At 38.7% G+C, this 19,638-nt stretch overlaps 1 protein-coding gene across 1 annotated transcript; it reads right to left on the reverse strand.

Annotated features, from left to right (window-relative positions):
- Positions 1 to 1,805: 1,805 nt before the first annotated feature.
- On the reverse strand, positions 1,806 to 18,789 carry LOC5567250 (multidrug resistance-associated protein 4). The gene is made up of 9 exons (XM_001651643.2): positions 18,149 to 18,789; positions 12,752 to 12,931; positions 12,306 to 12,688; positions 11,325 to 12,249; positions 11,068 to 11,272; positions 10,479 to 11,005; positions 3,200 to 3,540; positions 2,192 to 3,140; positions 1,806 to 2,132 (listed from the first exon to the last, which is right to left on the reverse strand). The coding sequence occupies exons 1-9, from the start codon at positions 18,331 to 18,333 to the stop codon at positions 1,889 to 1,891; spliced, it is 3,939 nt and encodes a 1,312-aa protein (XP_001651693.2). The 5' UTR covers positions 18,334 to 18,789; the 3' UTR covers positions 1,806 to 1,888.
- Positions 18,790 to 19,638: the final 849 nt, after the last annotated feature.

Genomic DNA, 19,638 nt, shown 5'->3' on the forward strand with positions numbered 1-19,638 from the left:
AGTCTTAACAAAATCAGGCTGTTTAGTAAGAGTTCTAGGTAATTTCATTTTTTGTTGTTAAAAGTATTTATTGGTCATTACGTTCATATATCCTTAAAGAAAAAAAGTCGGGTTTCTGGTCTGTTCAACAATTTTTCGAAACTAGCAAGTGTACCCTAATGATCGATCTCAGCGTCTTACTTTCTATAGTAATTTTTATAGTGAATATTGAAGAGTAAAGTTAGCTTAGGCTTCTATTACAGTCTCCTACAAGATTCACTTTTCGGTGGCAAATGCAATGCTTCACAACGCCTACTTTCTACTTGTAAATTTTGCGAAAATGAAGCTGGAATTAGATTATTTATACCGCTGTTACAAAAGATGTATTTCTTATTATGGCAATGTAAAAACCATATTAAAATAAGATTGTCGCCACTTATTTCTACTCAGTGAATCTACTAGTCATTTTCCTAAGAGTTCCTATGTATTCCCTACAGGCATTGCAGGATTCGCTCTCATTTGAGTATGAAGCACGATCAAAGCAAGCAAAGAAAAACATCCCATCTGTTGCGGTCCACGATCGTCATTGTATCGCAACATGTAACAAGTCTGATAAATGGAAGCAGCGAGCGAGAGCCCCAAAGAGAGAGCGATGATAAAATCCATTTTTCTCGCTTGTTTACCGTTGGGGATAGGTGTTTTTCTTTACTGACACAATAAACAATCCACGAACTTCCAATAGCAATAGTGTCCCCCAGGCTTGGAGCACCTTTAGAGGGGTTTTATCATGCACTACTATCCCCCCAATCTGATCAAAGTTGTAGCAGTATACGATGAACAGTCTCTCATAACGTGCAGCATGTTATGATAGTTACAGAGAGCGATACGTGAGAGATTCTCTCAATTTTCTCAGGATTCAATCCCTGATTCCCTACGTCGTATATGATAACGATGTGTCTAGCTAGCTAATAGTAAGAGTGGCTACGGATCATTCTGGTTAGCAAAAGGCAAACTGAACGTCACCAATAGTATTAATGTCCACTTCGAATAGATTAATTATATGAAATGGGCATCAATTCTATCAATGACGCAGAATGTCCGTTGGATCACATCCGAGATATTATTGCGTCTATGCCATATGAATTATGACGCGGCTTTAAGCAAAAAATGCCAAAATGTGATACCACCACTACAGGTTACGCCACGCCTTTGGTTTCCATCATATGGGCTAATGGATTATGCCCTCCCATCGCGGCAAGGGGAGGGAATTTTGAATTCTGTGGCAAATTAAACAAAAAAAAATGCCGTACAAGCTGGCAAACTTGCATGCAAGTTGGCTGAAATAGTGAATTTCCGCATTTTCAACAGTAAATATCTCAAAAACTAGACGTGCTATGATATTTATGAAAACGGCAATGGATTCAGCTAGCCTTAATTAAGTGAATAGCGGTATTTTGGTGCTAGAGACAAAATCGTGTTCCGCAGTGTTATGTAAGCTTGGTAAAACTTGACGATAACATTTTTTTGACAAATTTAAAATAGGCTGACAAAATCGGGTCAAAAAGTTGACAAAATCGGGGGTAAACAAAATCAGGGGCAGACAAAATCGGGGGCTGACAAAATCGGGTCAGTACTGTACTTTGAACGTATCACCACCTTGCTCCACCTCACTACTAACATAACATACGGAGAAAGATGAATATATTTACATGCAGAAACCACTTCAATAAAATAGAATATTTAGTTTAATTCAAGCATGACTTGGTAATGACAATCATCATATTGAGTTCGATATGTTTTAGCTAAAATATAGAGCTACGAACAAGTAAATGAATATAAAAATATATTTCTATATAAGTACACATTTGTTTTGTATATAACACAAACTTTTGAACAGTTTAGGTAGCCTCTACCTTTTGGCAAGATTGATGAGATTTTCAGCTTCTACCGGACCAGTAGCCATAACGATTTCTCTGAACACACCGTTGGGAATCTGGACCAATTCGGATGGAGTGCCAAATTCAACAGCCCTGCCTTCACTCATCACCAGTATCCGATCGTAGTCCATAATGGTATTGAGCCTGTGAGCAATCGTCAGTACCGTACACTCTGCGAATCGTTGTCGGATAGTTTGCTGAATTAGCTGATCGGTTCTAAAACAAATTAATTTATTTCAGTTAGGAGTAAAGATTTAAATGTATTAAAAACGCACTCTGGGTCCACATTAGCCGTTGCTTCATCCAACACAAGAATTTTATTGCTTCGAAGAACAGCTCTCGCCAAACACAGCAGTTGACGCTGACCAACGCTGTAATTCGATCCGCCAGATGCAATGTAAGTTTGCAACCCGGAAGGTCCATCGGCAACATCCTTCAACTCCACTAGATCAAGTGCTTGCCACAGGTCTGCATCAGCGTACTTATCGAAAGGATCTAGATTTTTTCTCAGTGTTCCACTGAACAATACCGGATCTTGTGGGATGATGGAGATACTCGATCTCAATGTTTCCAATGTTACATTTTCCGTGTTTATGCCATCGATTGCGATACGTCCTTCAATTATTGCCGTCCGAAACAATGCACCGATTATTGAGGACTTACCTGCACCGGTTCTACCAACAATTCCTACTTTTTCTCTAGGTTTGATCTCGAAGCTAAGATCTTGCAGCACAAAAGGAGCCTCCTCGAAATACTTAAATTTGACGTTCTCAAACTCTACCCGACCCTCTGTAGGCCATTGCTTTGGTAGAACTGAACATTGCTCTTCTTCACTGGGCTGCTTTTCTGTCGGCAAGTCTCTATATTCTAGCAACCGTTCAACGGCGATTAAATGGTTGAACATTTCGGCACTTTGCCGAATACCAAACTGTAGCATTCCTGCCAAGGCAGTTATTTGAGTAACTACTAGACCAACCTTGTCTCCGAGTACGCTGCTTTCCAGCAACAGAAAGGTGAAAACTACAATTACTAGGAACAAAAAGAATATCAAGTCTAGAACCATCCCGAATGCAATTCTCCCGCAATGGAACATAAAGTAAGCCCCGGTGTTAACGTTCTGGTGCTGATCAAACTCTGCTGTCAGAAGCCGCTGAACTCCGAAGGATCTAATCGTGGGCAGACCATTCAAAGTGGTGGCAATGTGCGAAAAAATTGGTGACCGCGCTGCAAAACTCGATCATTATTAACGTTTCTTTGAATGGTTAGAAGTCTTAAGAACTTACTGATTCCTTCGAGTCTCCTGCTGTTCTGCGAAGTCTTCATGTAGATCCTCCTTGTGTACAGTAGTATCAGCAGCAGTATCAAAATCGGTATCAAGAAGAACGGTTGCACGATCAGAATAACCAGCATGGCACCGATAATGGTTAGCACCGTTTGTGTGGCATCCATGATTGATTTGGGTAGCCATTCGTCCATAGCACCCATGTCCTTGGAGAACCGATTCAAAATTCGTCCAGACGGGTTGACATCGAAGAAGCGCTTCGTTGCCGAGATGAATCCTTTGAAGCACCAATCGTGGATATTCTGCGAGGCACGTGCACAGGAACGGTAAAAATTGATGGCCCTTGGGGAAGAAAATGACACATTTACAAAATGAGATATTGAAACCAGTAGCGTAGCTAGAGAGGATGCGATCTGTACTGGGCCCCGGGTTCTTAGGGACTCCGAAATCATGGTGAAAATTTCTTATAGCATTAGAAATTGAGTTTTTAACGAACTCAAATGTATAGAGGCATTGAAAACAGGTTGGAGGGGGCATGAATTGGTAATGAATCATCCAGTATATTGATAAAGGTAGCGCTTGTTTCAACGCTACAGAACAGAACTTATTAACAGAACATCATGGTTTTCAGTTTGATAATACATTGTTCTGTTAATCATCGAAAATCAGGGGGCCTTCTATAACTTGAACCTGAGGCAAATGTTTGGACACATTTAATTATGATCCATATTCTGAATCAAGCCGAAATCAATATTTTTATACAGTTCTTGAAAAGTACTAAAGCATATTTCGATAACGCGAACAAGGGTCTTTAAAGTATCTTTTTACGCAAAACATCTAATCGATCTAAAGTCTCTATTCTCACATTGCAATGAATTATGATGTAAATTCGAGTGCTTCGGAGAGCCCAAGCAAGACGTTTCGTTTTCAGTACGCCGAGATGATTCACGGTTCGTTTTGTGTGAGTGTGAAAAGATATCCGTGTTAAGTCGAGGATATAACTGGTGAGCTCGTTTCATGCTTATAATGACATATTTTTGATGTTAATTTTATGTAATATTCAAACAAACTTTGTATGGTTCGTCACTACAAGTGTCGGCATTATGCCGATTTTATATAATTTCAATTAACATATATTTTCTCTCTTTAACATACCTAAAAAAAATCTTTTGAATGGTTCTACATTATGGATGTTGACGTATATTTTAAAACTCCTATCAAAAACTTTTCATCTCGAGACAAAAATGTACAGCGTTACTCGCCCTGTAATTTTCAAACAAACTATGTATGGTTCGTCACTACAAGTGTCGGCATCGTTCCTGTTTCATATTATTTAAAATATGTACATATATTTTTCTCTTTTCGCTGTCTTTTGAATGGTTCGGCATTATGGATGTTGACGTATTTTTCAAATCTTCTACCAAAAACTTCTCGAGACAAAATGCAAAACTAGCTTTAAGTTTAAGTTGAGTTTTTCCTCCTTATCCATGGATCGCATTACTGACCAATGGTGACTCCCAGATCTTTTCCTCCCTCACTAATAAACACCCTTTCCGTGGTGATTGTGGAGATGCAGAGGTATTCTCGGTCTCTAGAAGCAATAATCATTACACCCTAACATTCCTTCCCCATCCCAACTGACTGCAAGGACTTGACCGGCGCCGTTATTGATCAATAATATTGGATCCGCTAAAATTGTACTTCGAGAAAAAACGGACACTCCCATCCCTTATTTATTTGGATCGTAGTGCAATTCTTACCAGTTCCGATCAATCACGGAGCAGCAACTATTGCACAGTGGTCCAGGAATCACTTTTACGCGGAAAGATGCATTTTGAGCTTTAGAATGAAACATTGGACGGAAACGGTCTTCTACAAAGTTGCTTGCATTAGTTAAGTCCTTTGTTTGGTGTTGCTTAAGGAAAGTTGTAGACCATTCAATTTCAAGCAACTTTGCCAAAAAAAAAGTTTTTTTGTATCACTTAAATTTACCGATTTAGAGCTTTCTTTCTACGGTGACATATGGTTGTCCAACGAAAACTTGTTTTCTGGCTCTAGCGTTTTCAATTCAAATATCTCATCAAAGTAGTCTATGAAACACTTTTAGAGCTTTGAAAAATGTATAATTTGATGAGAAATCATTTATGAATTCTTTGAATAGCTCTCATGGTAATTTTTCAGAAATACATTCAGTCGTTTTCAGAAACAATCCTCCAAGAATGACCCTACAGATTATCCCCTCAATGGATTTTCCGAGCGATAATCCCACAAAATCTATAATGAATTCGTTCATGAATTGCACAATAAATTCAAACAAAGATTCGTCATGTTTTTTCCATAAATTAAGAGTCGTTTTGAAGATGTCTATTTATTTTTAAAGTAAATTCTACTTGTATTTTTCCATTTTAAAATTTATTTAGTATAAAACTAGAAGTGCTATAGCTATCATTCCTGTAGCTCCTCCAAGTGTTCCGCTTTAGATTTTCCAGGGGTTACCTTTAGCATATATTGGTTAGGTAATTTTTCAATTATTACTTTATTAGTTTCTGTGAAGATTCATCCAAGACTTTCTCAAGAGTCCAAAAGAAATCCGGAGATCTTTGAAGGAAAATTCTCTTGTAGAAATTTATCATGTATTTCATCTTCACGATTTCGGTAAACAATATATCTAGGTTTATTTTTCATTGGAAATCCCTCCAATATAATCCGAAAATTTTTCTTTGTATCTTCTTGGACAAATTCTTAGACAAATCTTGTAACAATTCTTTAAGAACTTCTTTGGAAATTCCTAGACAAATCTTGTAACAATTCTTTGGGAACTTCTTTTGAAAATTTAATGAGGGTATTATTGTAAAAAAGGTTGAGTTCTTCAAGGCACCTCGAATGAAAAGTCCAGGAGGAACTCCATAGGAAGTATGTTAAGGAATTGTTCAATGTATTTCTAAAGTCTTCAATTTGATAATTAAAGCAAAGCCTGAATTACATTCTGATGAAATTTCTGGAGGAAATCATCAAATCCCACAATAACTTTTAGAAAGACGCTTTGTGTGTTGTCTGGTCGGATGACTTGAAGAATCCTTATTGAAATGTGGTTCCTGCTCAGTCTATTTTTGGTCTCATTTTTCAGGTATGAGATCTCTAAAGGCATACTACTCTTCATTAATTGATATTTTGATTACTAATTAAAAAGCTAAAAACGACTTCAACAGTAGATGGACACACAGTCCAATATTTTCAATCAAAAATATGTATTAAAGTTAATTGATACTTTTTTTTATTGATTGACTAGCCAATTGGCACATAACCCTATTTTGAATGCCCACCGACTCCGCACCGGGCTACACCACTGATTGAAACCACAGATCGTAGTTAGGCTCGGTTCGAAAAATTGGTCTGCTAGCCCTAGGCGAGGCTAATGGAAAGCGGATAAGGGTGATGGGACCTCTCTTGTCGGAAAGTTAACGGTATTATTCCACAGTTTAAGAATAACGAAGAAGCTGGTAAGGATGGTATCGGAGCTAGATGATGCCCAGGGATGCTGGCCAATTGTCTGCAACATGATGGACTTTCGCACCTTTTGTTCAACAATGCGCTGGATGTGGTTATGCCAAGAGTTGGCTGTAACAACCATAGATAGATTTTCAACATATACAGTCAATTTGTTTGCTTCGCAGATAACCTCCACAAATAAAAGAGGGCAGACCTGTACCTCCCAGGGGCCCAAATAGTATTGGCGTAAATAAGGGAGCGCCCAGATAGTCGTAGCAGTGAACGCGCAGCTATTCAGCATGACCATGCTGAGGGTCGTGGGTTCGAATCCCGCTGGTCGAGGATCTTTTCGTAATGTTGTACTTTCGATTTGTTATTAAACCGCGGTTAAATACAAGAACACTATATATTTACATGTTCATACATACAAAGTCCTTTCGTAAGAAGTCAGGATCCTGAGATATCTACAAAACCAAATTTTGTGGAAAAAATCCGAATAGACTAAAAATTATACATCTTGATTTGTCAAGGTTTGATTTGTCAACGATTGACCCACCGATTAATTTTGCCAAACATGCTATCCTTCCAAATCAAGGGATCGTAGGATATCATGTGTTACAAAGGTAATAAGACTAAAAGAAAGCAAGTGAAATAAAGCGCCCCTACAGGCCAAGTTCTCAACTGAAAGGGCAATCTTGGACTCTTATAAATATATTGTACTGAATACTTAAGCCTCGTCTAAAACAGTACTGCGCTATATCTTTTGGGTCATACGAGATACAGTCATCTCTCCCTTACTCTGATATTCTGTATCTCGATATTTCCCCTAACTCGATGGAATGCGCGGTCCCTTCAATCTAGCATGCTTTGATACCTCTGTAAGTCGATACCTCTCTAACTCGATGTTCCCTAACTCGATGCTATCTGTTTGAGTTTCCCAAGTAAGTTTACCTCTCTAACTCGATATTTTCATAAAAAGTTCCAAATGTCCTCCAAACGTTAATAAATTTCATGAATTTGATTATTATGATTAAATTTATAGTAAAATTAAGCTTTACTGCTAATTTCTGGGCGCTAAAATTTTTAATTTTTGCAGATCGGTAAAAAGTGTCGCATAGGTAAATGTGGAAAAATTGTATTGTTTTTCACTTAAAAATAACTATTTTGAATACATTGTGTCAAAAGAATAAAAAGTTTAAAATTTGAAAAATATGTGTTCTGTATCTCGATACCTCCCTAACTCGATGGTCCCGTCAATATCGAGTAAGGGAGAGTTAACTGTATATCAACCCTAAATAGATAAAATCTTATTAGTTCTGGGTCTCCTATGATACGTGAAAACAACATGTCGACTTCCGGTTTGTGAAAATCATACAATATTCACATGGTTGGAGTGTTATAAGAATGTAAAACATCGATTTCCATCACCTACTTAGCAAACAATCGATTTCCAACTCCTTCTTCCAAAAATATCCATTATGTATAGATTTACAATGATTTTCATGAACCGGAAGTCACCATCTTGTTTTCTAGGCCCCCATTTTGGATTCCAAAATGTTCAATTGAACGCAATTATCAACCTAAACAAACTTGTCGAATTAATTGTCCTTATGAATGATCAGGATCTTGAGACACAAGTATATATATGTGTAGTTTTGGCATAGTTTGGATGCTCGTAGTATTTGAACTATATCTTCGCTAAAGAGACCGTTCTCCTATCTAATGGAAATCACGCGAATATTTAACATTGAATTGAAACTAATTCCAATAACAACTTGGCGCCTCCATCAGCGGATGGTGATGCGGAAGACGGCTTTGCCACCCACTTTCCCACATAACATACACCGTGATGCCAGATCAAAACGTGTCAAATCATGCGTATAAAATTTTCGGTGCTTCCAATTTAATAGCTAGTTTATTTGAAGAACTTCTAGAAAGTTGTGTTCTAACGAAATGTTCACTTAACAAATGTTCTAACGAAATATGCGCTATATTATTAGAGAGAATTTTTAGCTCATCCTTCAAGTATCTTTTTCTATTCAATTTTACAAGGGTTCCTTTTCCCACACTAAATAAATCATTTTCTTGCTTGCTGAATAGCTAAACGATTTTTTAGAATTTTTAAATTTTGCTGGGTTTTGTTTGCGTCCATTTGCTATAGCTATATTTGTGACTTTGCGCGTTTTGGATTACGAAAATTTGGGAAAATCTATATAGTGTATTGACATATTGGAGGTTTGAATTTTTCTAGTTTTCTCCCTACTCTTGGTTACACCAATGGGAAGAGGGTGAGGTTGATGGGGCCTCTCTTGACGAAAAGTTTACTATACTATTCTTGAGCTGTGCAATAGCAGCTGGTAAGGATAGCATCGGCGCTAAACTCATCAGGATAAACCCGGGCATGCTGGCCATTTGTCTGCAAGTTGATGAACTTTCGTGCCTATTGTTCTACATTGCGATGGATTAGATTATACCGAGAGTCAGATGTTACAACCAAGAAGAGATTTCTAACAGATTCAGCCAATTTGTTTGCTTTGCGGATAATGTGCAGCCGTGCATTTAAATGGAGCAGACCTGTACCCACTAGGGGCCCAGATAGCCATAGCGGAAAACACGCAACTGTTCAGCAAGACCAAGCTGAGGGTCGTGGGTTCGAATCCCACCGGTCAAAGATTTTTTGTGGTGGATTTTTTTTTTTCAATTGGCAAAGAAAGCTCTCAGTTAATAACTGTGGAATTGTTCATAAAAACAATAAACTGAGAAGCAGGACCTGTCCCAGTAGGGAGGTAACGCCAGACAGAGAAGGATCTGTACAGCGTCTGGAACATTGACAGCAAAACTCTGTTCGCTTCACATCCCGGCTGTTACAAAAGAGCGCGAAGCTCAGCGTAGACCAAGTGCGGGACGAGTATTTAATAAGCATTTTCTCACCTATTATCTAACACACTTAAACGGATTCGCCGAGAACCCAACAGCTGATATCTCGGTAATAATTTGACGATTCTCGGTAAAATACCAAAATACGGTAAACGTTTACCAAATCTCGGTAACGTTCGCCGAGGTCGGTGAAATAATTTAAGTGTGAAAAGTTTTGTTTGCCAAAATTATTTTTACATTTTTTACATTCATATTTAGTGTGACAGGCACGATGACACTTAATGCTACGCTAAGGCCTTCCTTAGCCGAGTGGTTAGAGTCCGCGTTAGTTCCTTGACTTCCCTGGGCATAGAGTATAATCGTACCTGCCACACGATTTACGAATGCGAAAATGGCAACTTTGGCAAAGAAAGCTCTCGGTTAATAACTGTGGAAGTGCCCATTGAACACTAAGCTGAGAAGGAGGCTCTGTCCCAGTGAGGACGTAATGCCAAGAAGGAGTAGATACCTAGTGCGACTGAATTAAGTGCCACTATACATACGCTCAGTATCTTGATGACGTGTTGCGTCTTTACTGATGGAGGCAAAGTGATTGAACGCATCGCTACGCGAAGACCTAAACTGTTAAGAGGACAGTTTACTTAGTACATTAACTTCGTCAAGATGAAGGTTTGATTTGTCAACGCTAAATTTTGTGGAAAGTGTTCCTTAGACATGATGCCAAATATTTGGATATGAACTGACGGCAATCCAAACATTTGTTTGAAGCTATTTTCTCAAGTATGTATCACACAAATATTTACCCTTCAGTCAAACTTTTGACCCTGTACACTACAAACTTTAGTTACATTAATGCTTTACTATTGTATCGTATTGACTTAAAAAAAAACAAGAGCTAGAAAAAAGTAACTCACCTTATCATACCGAAAATGAAAATGCCAGCAACTGCCGCACCCTGAACCGTCAAGCATATGTTTGTATCTAGTGGCTCTGATGATCTGTCTTCCATGACACTAGAATCATTTTTGGTCCCGATAAAAGACCTTAACTCCTCTTGAGAAACCCAGAATGATATCCAATAATCGGTGAAACTGACGATCAATTGCGTTAGCACAAATAGAAATATCAGTCCGATAGCTATCGTCAACCCGCCAGCGCCTTTTGAATAATGCACAAACATAGATCCTCCCAGACTGTCTGCCGATGACTTCTCAAAAGCTTGCTCCATTTTTTGGCGATCATACTGTTCCGTGGCGTCATTGTCGTTTTCCAATTCACTGATGCTAGATCGCGATGAAGTTACCGAAGCACACGAACTTTGCCGACTCAGTCGGAGGTCACCGTCCGTTATGTTTTCGGAACCTTCGGATTCGCTCACTCGTACCAAGTCGATTCCTTTGTGCATCAGATCCTGTGGAGCTCCTTGGGCTTCAATTTTTCCCTAGAATGCGAAAGAAACATTAATAAGGACCAGCGCAAGGAAACTATATTAGTGTTACTTACATCGTTCATAACAATAACCCAGTCGGCTTCCACCAAAAAGTGCACTTGATGTGTTACCAACATCCTCGTTGCACCCTGTCTGCCGAGGAAGCCTTTGTCTCCAATGCATAACTCGAAAAGATGTTTAGCTACGTGGGCATCAACAGCGCTGAGGGGATCATCCATCAAATATATACCGGACTGCTTATAGACTGCTCGCGCTAAACTAAAAATCAATCAATATTTTCGACAAATTCTTATCAACCATGAGAAATTACCATATCCTAGCTTTTTGTCCTCCCGACAGTGAGATACCTCGTTCTCCAACAAGCGTTTCATCACCATCCGGGAACTGCTCTAAATCCGCCTCTAAGGCACATACTCGAATCGCTTTCTTATACCGTTTTCGATCCAAAGCATTACCGAACAGGATGTTCTGTCGAATACTACCGGCAAACAACCACGGTTCTTGGCTAACATAAGATATTGTGTCGTTGCAAATAATTTGCCCGGACTCTAATGGTAGTTCACCGAGGATAGCTTGCAGGATTGACGATTTCCCTGATCCGATTGCCCCAACAATGCCCACCAGTTTACCCCTTGGGATGTTCGCATTCAAGTTGTCTAGGGTGAGCGGTCGATGACTCTGATTTTCTTCTCGTGGCATGATCCAGCGGGCGGATACACCTTGGAAAGATAGCGCCAAATTTGATTCCTTATTTTCAGATTTACCCGAATCTTCTCGTGTTTCATTATACGGGACTCGTTCCGAAATCTCGTCATACTCTAGGAACTTCTGTAACCGTCGAGTTGCAACCAACCCTTCGGCAATTTCTGCAACACCCCTTACAAACAAGCCAGACATAGTAAACGCAACGATGTTTAGATAGCTTGCCACGACAAACACCTTCGCAGCCGTTATCTCTTCCTGCATCAAGATCAATCCAACCATAGTGGCAAACAGTGCAGCCCGAGTCGTGAACAACCCGAATGTCATGTACAGTCCACGAATGAACCCACTTTTCAGTACTATTTTCAGCTCCGCTCTTCTGGCAGCGGAAATCAACTTGGCAAACGGTTTCTCCCATGCGTACATCTTGATAACCTGAATTCCCGAAATGATTTCGTCCATCAGTCGAATACGTTCGTCCGTTTTTAAAGCGGTCTGAAGTCGGTAACGTGACGTTAGCTTACCGAAGAATGCTGCAAAATCAATGGCTTATAAATATATCAACACCTAAATGTATCACATTACTTACACTGAATCGGTGTAACAACGAAAATGACCACCATACCGATAGGGCCGGCCCAGCCAACTTCGTACCACAGTAGAACCAACACAATGATGGTCACAATCGGCGAAGCCCACATGTAGCAGATGAGGAAGGCCACAATGTCGAATCGATTGACGTCGTTGGACATGAGGTTCACGACCTTTCCGGGCGATGTGTCCCCAAGGGCATTCCTCGACAACCTTAGCGACTTCCGATACAGTACGCTGCAAATCGCGATCTTCGTTCGAATGCCGGTCAAACAGGTCAGCATAGCGTACTGGTTATCGAGAATGATGCTGCCCGCTTTGGCAGCGATCATGGCGATCGCATAGTAAAGCGCTTCCTCGTAGGAAATGTCCGACTGACGTCTGTTTCGGTTCGGAATCAATGTCAACATTCAACTAAATGTAATATATCTTATTTCCACTTACCTGAAGTACAGCAGAAGTCGTCCGAGAAAAATTGGTTGAGCAATACGTAGGATTATCTCACCGAAAACTGTTATCAACGAAAGCATGGCCCAATCTTTCCAGAAAGTGCGAAAGATGGCTTTCACTAGTGAAGGTTGGGACTTTTTGTTTTTGCATTTCCGGAGCTGTGATCGCCAATTCCTAAAATTAAACATTGTAGATAAATGATCCTGGAGCATTTAGTAATGAACAGGTTTAACGGAACTGTTTATATTTTTTTAATCGAACCTTATATAGGTTCAATGAGGTTGGTAAATGCTGGGCATGGCTCAACATTGGTACTTCGCGTACTTTCTGGAAGTTTCTTGATGAGGATGTAAAAAATTCTATCATCGCCAGGAGCTTTCATATTTTTGATTTTTTAAATAATAGTTCTAACTTATTTTCTTGATTGAGAATATTTTCGAAGTCCTAACTAACTTGATTATCAATTGGACTAGTAAGTCCTAAATTAAAATTGCGCGCTTTCAAACTGCATACCAAGTTTTTGAGCTTTTTCGCAATTAGTTAGTAATAATTTGTTTTCCTCTTTCAATGCCGGTATTGGCTTCTGAAGTTTGTTCAAAATTTTAGATAATTTCCAAAGGGGCTTAAGCCAGGGTCCAATTGAGAAATTTTATTTTCAAAATTGTTGTTTCTTAATTGTGAAAAACGTTCTTTGATTTATTTTTGGAAATCATGCCATATAATTTTCATAGCAGGATCGCGAGTGCGTTGAAATTGCCTTCTCCTCACGTTTTGAAGACGGATCATGAGTTTAAGATCATCGTCTATAATCACGGATTCACGTTTTACTTCACATTTTGGAATTGCAATGCTCCTGGCTTCAACAATGGAATTTGTTCAAGTTACAAGAGCATTGTCAATATCAAGTTTTGTTTGTAAAGAAATGTTAACATCGAGATTTGAGTCAATATATGTTTCATATATATTCCAGTCGGCTCGAAAATAATTGAAAGTGGAGCTGATAGGTTTGAGAATCGCTTCATGGGATATTTGGAATGTAACAGGGACATGATCAGAATCAAAATCAGCATGAGTAACTAATTGGCTAGAAAGATGACTAGAGTCGGTTAAGACCAAATCAATCGTAGATGGATTTTTAGAAGAGGAATTGAGGTGTTGAATTGAGAAATATCCTGAAGAGCACTGGTCAAATAAAATTCTGCCGTTGGAATTACTTTGAGAATTATTCCATGACCGATGTTTGGCATTAAAGTCACCAATGACAAAAAAATTGACTTTTTGCGAATCTATTTTCGCAAGTAAGTTTGGAGCAAATTAACTTGCTGTCCAGAGCATTGAACAGGCGAATAGGCAGCTATGAAAGTATATTTATCAAGCTGTGCTTCAACAGAAACACCTAAAGTTTCAAAAACTTTAGTTTCAAATGACGAAAACAGTTGATGTTTTATACGCCTATCAATGATGATTGCAACTCCCCCATATGTCCCATCAAGTCAATAATTACGATAAACAAAAAAGTTAAGTTTTTTTTTAGTTTGGATCCAGGTTTTGAATATGTTTCAGTAATAACTGCTGTATGCACGTTATTAGCTGTAAGAAAATTAAACAGCTCGTCCTCTTCACCATTCAAGGAACGAGCATTCCAATTTAAAATATTTAAATGATTATTTATTGGATCCATTAGAAAAACGTAATCCAATAACAATTTGATTTGTAAATTTTACACCAACTTGAACTGCTTCAGTCATAGTGGTGGCTTTGAACATTGCATCAATCATTAGATTCAATTGTTCAGTTAGAAAATTAAAATCAGAGGCAGACATATCACTTGAAGTGGGTACATTATGTGATGATTTTCCGTTAGAATTTTCGGTAGCCGAAGAGGCGGAGTAGAAGTTTTCTATGAGGGCAGGAATTTTTTTTCCATTTGATTTGAAACAATTAGAATGGGTACTTATAGTATGAATAGGGGAGGAGTTCAAATTACCTGCTACAATATCCTCAAAGGATTTTCCTTGGGTAGATACATTCGAAATAAAAAGATTCGAACGGCTACCCGACGGATTAAAATTGTTTGTGAATGAGCACGATTATAATCTTCCTGATGGGTATGACTCCTAATCAAGCGATCGTTAACTGAAAAATGAGCATTGTTAGAAACTCTACCAGGGAAGTTCCGTTATCGTAACGGATATTATCTTTCATCTGCCTGGCACGAGCCTACACGAAGGGCAAGCCCAAAAATTTGACTTATGATTGCCCCCGCAATTGGCGCATATGAACTTATCGGTATCTTCCTTCACTCGACAGACATCCTTGGCGTGAGAAGAACCTCCGCAAATCATGCATTTAGCATCCATACGGCAAGTTTTTGTACCATGACCCCACTTTTGGCACCGACGGCACTGAGTGGGATTCTGGTAATTTCCTCCAGGTTTCTGGAAATGTTCCCATGTCACACAGACATCGTTCATAAGTCTAGCATTTTCTAAAGCTCTGATATTATTTAGATCTGTTTTGTTAAAGTCAACTAAATAATATTCTTGAGAAAGCCCTTTCTGAACAATGCCGGATTGGGTTCTCTTTTTCATAATGATTACTTGGACTGGGGAAAATCAAAGTGAATCATTTATTCCATTTTTGATCTCTTCAGGTGACCTATAGTCATTTGAGAGACCGTTCAAGACGACTTTGAACAAACGTTCAACTTTGTCGTCATAAGTAAAAAAATGTGCTTCTTGTCTTCAAGATGTTTGAGAAGAAGTTAACGATCTTCAAGAGTTTCCGGCAAAACGCGACAGTCTCCTTTCTTTGCGATTTGGAAGGAGACCTTGATTCCCCTCATGGAGTTCAAGATCTCCTGCCTAAATCCCCCAAATTCGGAACAACTGACCACGATAGGCGGCACTCTTTGCTTCCTCACTTGAATCAAAGAGCCTGGGCTAGAGACTGCTTAGTGTTTAGTGATTTAGTGTTCGGAAAATTTGTCTAGAGCACCGAACTGATTGCTCATTTAGATGCAATTATCAACATTATCCATTTCACCAGGTGCATCCCACTCGAATTTTGGACAACTGCAAGGGACATGAAGGTCTTTATTTCGTCTTTGATTTCACCCTTGGAAGAAAGTTCGCATTGCGGAGAAACGTCCTTTCTTCCATTCTTGCCACGTTAAGTGACAGTTTTACATCCTACTTTTTTTTGGAAGGAAGATGTGAATTTGCAACCAAGTTTAGTGCATAAACGAAAGAAGACGAGAGACCTCCTAAGATTTTTTTTATCAAGATGGTGTCCAAGAAGGATTACCACCGCTAGCTTTCGCCAACGGGTCCAACGAAAAAACGAAGGCACTGGTCCAAACAAGGATTGTAAAAGGATCAATAGTAGAAAAAATAGTAGTGAAAAGTACTGTTTTAGTAGCACTGAAAATTACCGCTTTTAATTTTAGCACTGAAAAGTACTGTTTTTGTAGCACTGAAAAGTATTGTTTTATTGCTTTAGGTAGTTTTTAAAAAACTTCCAAGAGCAGAGAGGATTAGTGTACGCACGGAACGAAGGTACGATGCGCACTATACGCTCCAACAATGCTTTTTTCACAATCCGACACCGTGCCAGATCATGGGGAAGATGTGGCGAGGGCGACGAACGAAGAGCTGACAGATGTCGCAAAATCATTTGCGTCAAATAAGGCAATGGGACCCGATGGTATGCCAAATGTTGCCTTTAAAGCGGCAATGACCGCGGATCCGAACATGTTCAGAACCGCGATGCAATATTGCATATATCAAGGACTCTTTTCGGGCGTATGAAAGCGCAAGAAATTGGTGCTAAGGCGGGGAAATAACTAGGTGACCGGTCGGCGTATAGAATATACTAAATTGTTACCAATTATATATATTTTAAAAATATTTAGCAATAATTTTACATTAAATACCTTAAGTTGTGGGGTTGGAGGGGTATTAGGTCATCAGGATTCACCTGAAAAGCCAGCGATGGACCCAGAGCATTTGTTGTTAACTTGGTTTTAGTTTAATCTTTTGAATGCCGGCAATCACAAGAGAAGTTGTTTATTATTTACTTTATTTACGGAGATGAACCACCCTCGGGCTGAATTTCCCCTTAATAAAGAGTCAATCAATTGTTTACTTTATGGATAATTATGTTTTGTGTAGTACTAATAGATTAATCGTCTTTCTTCTGCAGAAATGATCCTAGGGTCATCGTATTGTTCCGAAACTATTTTCAGAATTATAAAAAAAAAAAAACTACAGTCCGTTTATAAAGTATTGAATATTGATAAAACTCTATCAAAAAATCACAGTGCTTCGCGTTTCAATTAAAATACGCATTGCATCATATCGTAGTTTTGCAAAGAAAACATAAAAAAATCACAGAAAAATAAACAAGAATTTGCGGTAACAAATTTAAGAAAAACAAAGCGCGGACGCGAGCTACTTGATTTTAGTGAAATAAAACCGGCGATACACAAATTTACAAATAAAACACAACCGTTTCTTTCATGACGCTTTTAACATGGTTTATCTATAGCTATTTAAAATAAAATGTGTAGAATAATATGGAACAAACTCACCGGACTACCCAACCGTTCCTATTTCAGAGATGATATTCGTAATACCGCAGGGAGCCAGCCAAGTGATACAATAGTCTACTAGCATTCCAACGAACACAATTTTCTAAACCATAATTCCACCTATAAGTACGTCGGATCGTTCGAAAAAACCTCAAATACATAAATCTTCGGCAACCAATCCATCACTTTACGGTCTTCAGACCCTTGCGTCCATAGAAACTTCTAAACGATTCTAAATAAGTTATGAAATTAGAGCACCTGGAGTACTGCCAATGTACCGGGTGTGTCCCAACTAAGACAGAGAATTGAACTTACAATTGGCGGTTTAATATTTTAAATCAAATCCTGATAATCAAATCACAATTAAAAAAAAACTTTAATTATTCATACACTATCCGCCAAAAGAATGAAATTGCTGTAACGAGTATTGCAACAGTCGTTGTGAATATTGCATCACCCCCAGAAAAACATGTCACAGAAACTTATGCTTACGGGTGATACCAAGCTTGTTGGGGTATCGCACCAAAACGTTTGCTGTAACACTCTTTGCAGCGATTCCAAACTTTTGGCGGGTAGTGTACTAGTTACTTCATCAATGAAATAGATCAGAAGGCCTGTTGCTAAGCTAACATAGTTAACCTCATTGACAAGCCAGCGTTCTGGCTTAGTAAAACCAAAGCGAACGGAAAGACAAACACAATCAAGTGTCGTCTTTGCCAGATTCCGCATACACTTCGTTCAATAAGACAATCAATCGATTTAAAACTACGTTAACAAGCCCCCCTTAAGCTCTCACTTACCGCTCTAATTGATCTCCCAATTTGTCGGCGTGGTCGGCCTCCAATGGTTTATACAGATCCGACAAACCCAGAGTCTTGGTTGAACCCTTGCGGAACAAATCCACCGTCCACCAGAAGGTTAATACCGATAGCAAGCTCGCATTCTGGCGAGGATTCTCACAAAGTTTCACTCTTGGTGCTTCCATGTTACAGGGTTCCTTGTTTCTGGCCACTTGCCAACGTGAATACTGTCATCTCGAGCTTCTAGATAGACTATTCAGTTATTGTCGCCAATCACAGCGTTTTGTTTGATCACATAAATCTGTCGTAGATAAGCGAACACCTCACTCACTATATTCACAGAGCTGTACAATAGATACTAAAGTTTTCCATGAGTATCTATCACTTTGTTAAGTTCACGTTATCACAGATGCGGCATCACTGATAGGAAGGAGATGTGAATCAAAGTAAATATTTTGCATTGAACTTTGAATGAAAAATCGAATAAGGCTATAAGACTATGATGCACCAATGAGCTCTACAATCAGCTGTTTATCTGTAAGAAGACAGCTGGGAAATTGCACAGTTTCTGTTTCTGGCGATCGGAGAGCAGAGAGAAGACACACTTGTGCAACCAATGCCAGTAGAATGACTACTACGACACAACCAGGATGGTTCTTCTCTCGAACTTTGGTTGAGGCACATGTTGCTCACTGCATACAGTTTCAAACTCGTCTGGTTATGAATGTGACTGGTATTGCTGTATCATACTACACTATTTATGCGAAGTATGCTCTAGTACCGTAAGATTGTATTGTATCTCCTAAGTAAGTGTACTAATGATTGTTCGTAGTAGTGATGTATAGTTTATCCTGAACAGATTGCTTGAGATTTCAACAGCATTATACACACGATGAAACATGTTTTATTGATATTAACTCCATCGACAAACTAACTTCAAAGATTCTGAAGTTCCAGCAACAGTGATACAAAATTGAAAAATGGAAATGGTTCTTCAATTGACCTGAGCGCGAAATAGGCAAGAAATGGTAACAACATAACGTTTTACGCACAGTTCGAACGAAACGTGTAAATTTCTGAGACATATAATGCACATAATTGGAGCGTGGAATATCATGGATATTTACATGATACGTCATGTAAACTTCAATTATATGTCATGTAATCCAGCAAGATTCTGTGTGATTCTTCTGACATGACATATAACACATTTTTACATGATTTTAGGCTTAAATTTACATGACGTCATGTTTACATCGCATAAATGAAGTTTACATGACGTGTAATCTTCATTATTTTTAACTGTGCAGTAAATATCTTTGGAAATCTATAACAATTTCAAATAGTTCTTAATTTATGATACCTATGATAAAGTGACCTGGATCTGGAATCGGTTCCCAAATTATCAAGTTTTCTCCAAAAAAAACTCATTGCAGAAAGTGTCTAAAAATAATTGAATGTGAACTTACCTATGACTTGAAATCTCACAA

Source organism: Aedes aegypti, chromosome 3 (assembly GCF_002204515.2).
Source record: "Aedes aegypti strain LVP_AGWG chromosome 3, AaegL5.0 Primary Assembly, whole genome shotgun sequence".
NCBI classification, from domain to species: Eukaryota; Metazoa; Arthropoda; class Insecta; order Diptera; family Culicidae; genus Aedes; species Aedes aegypti.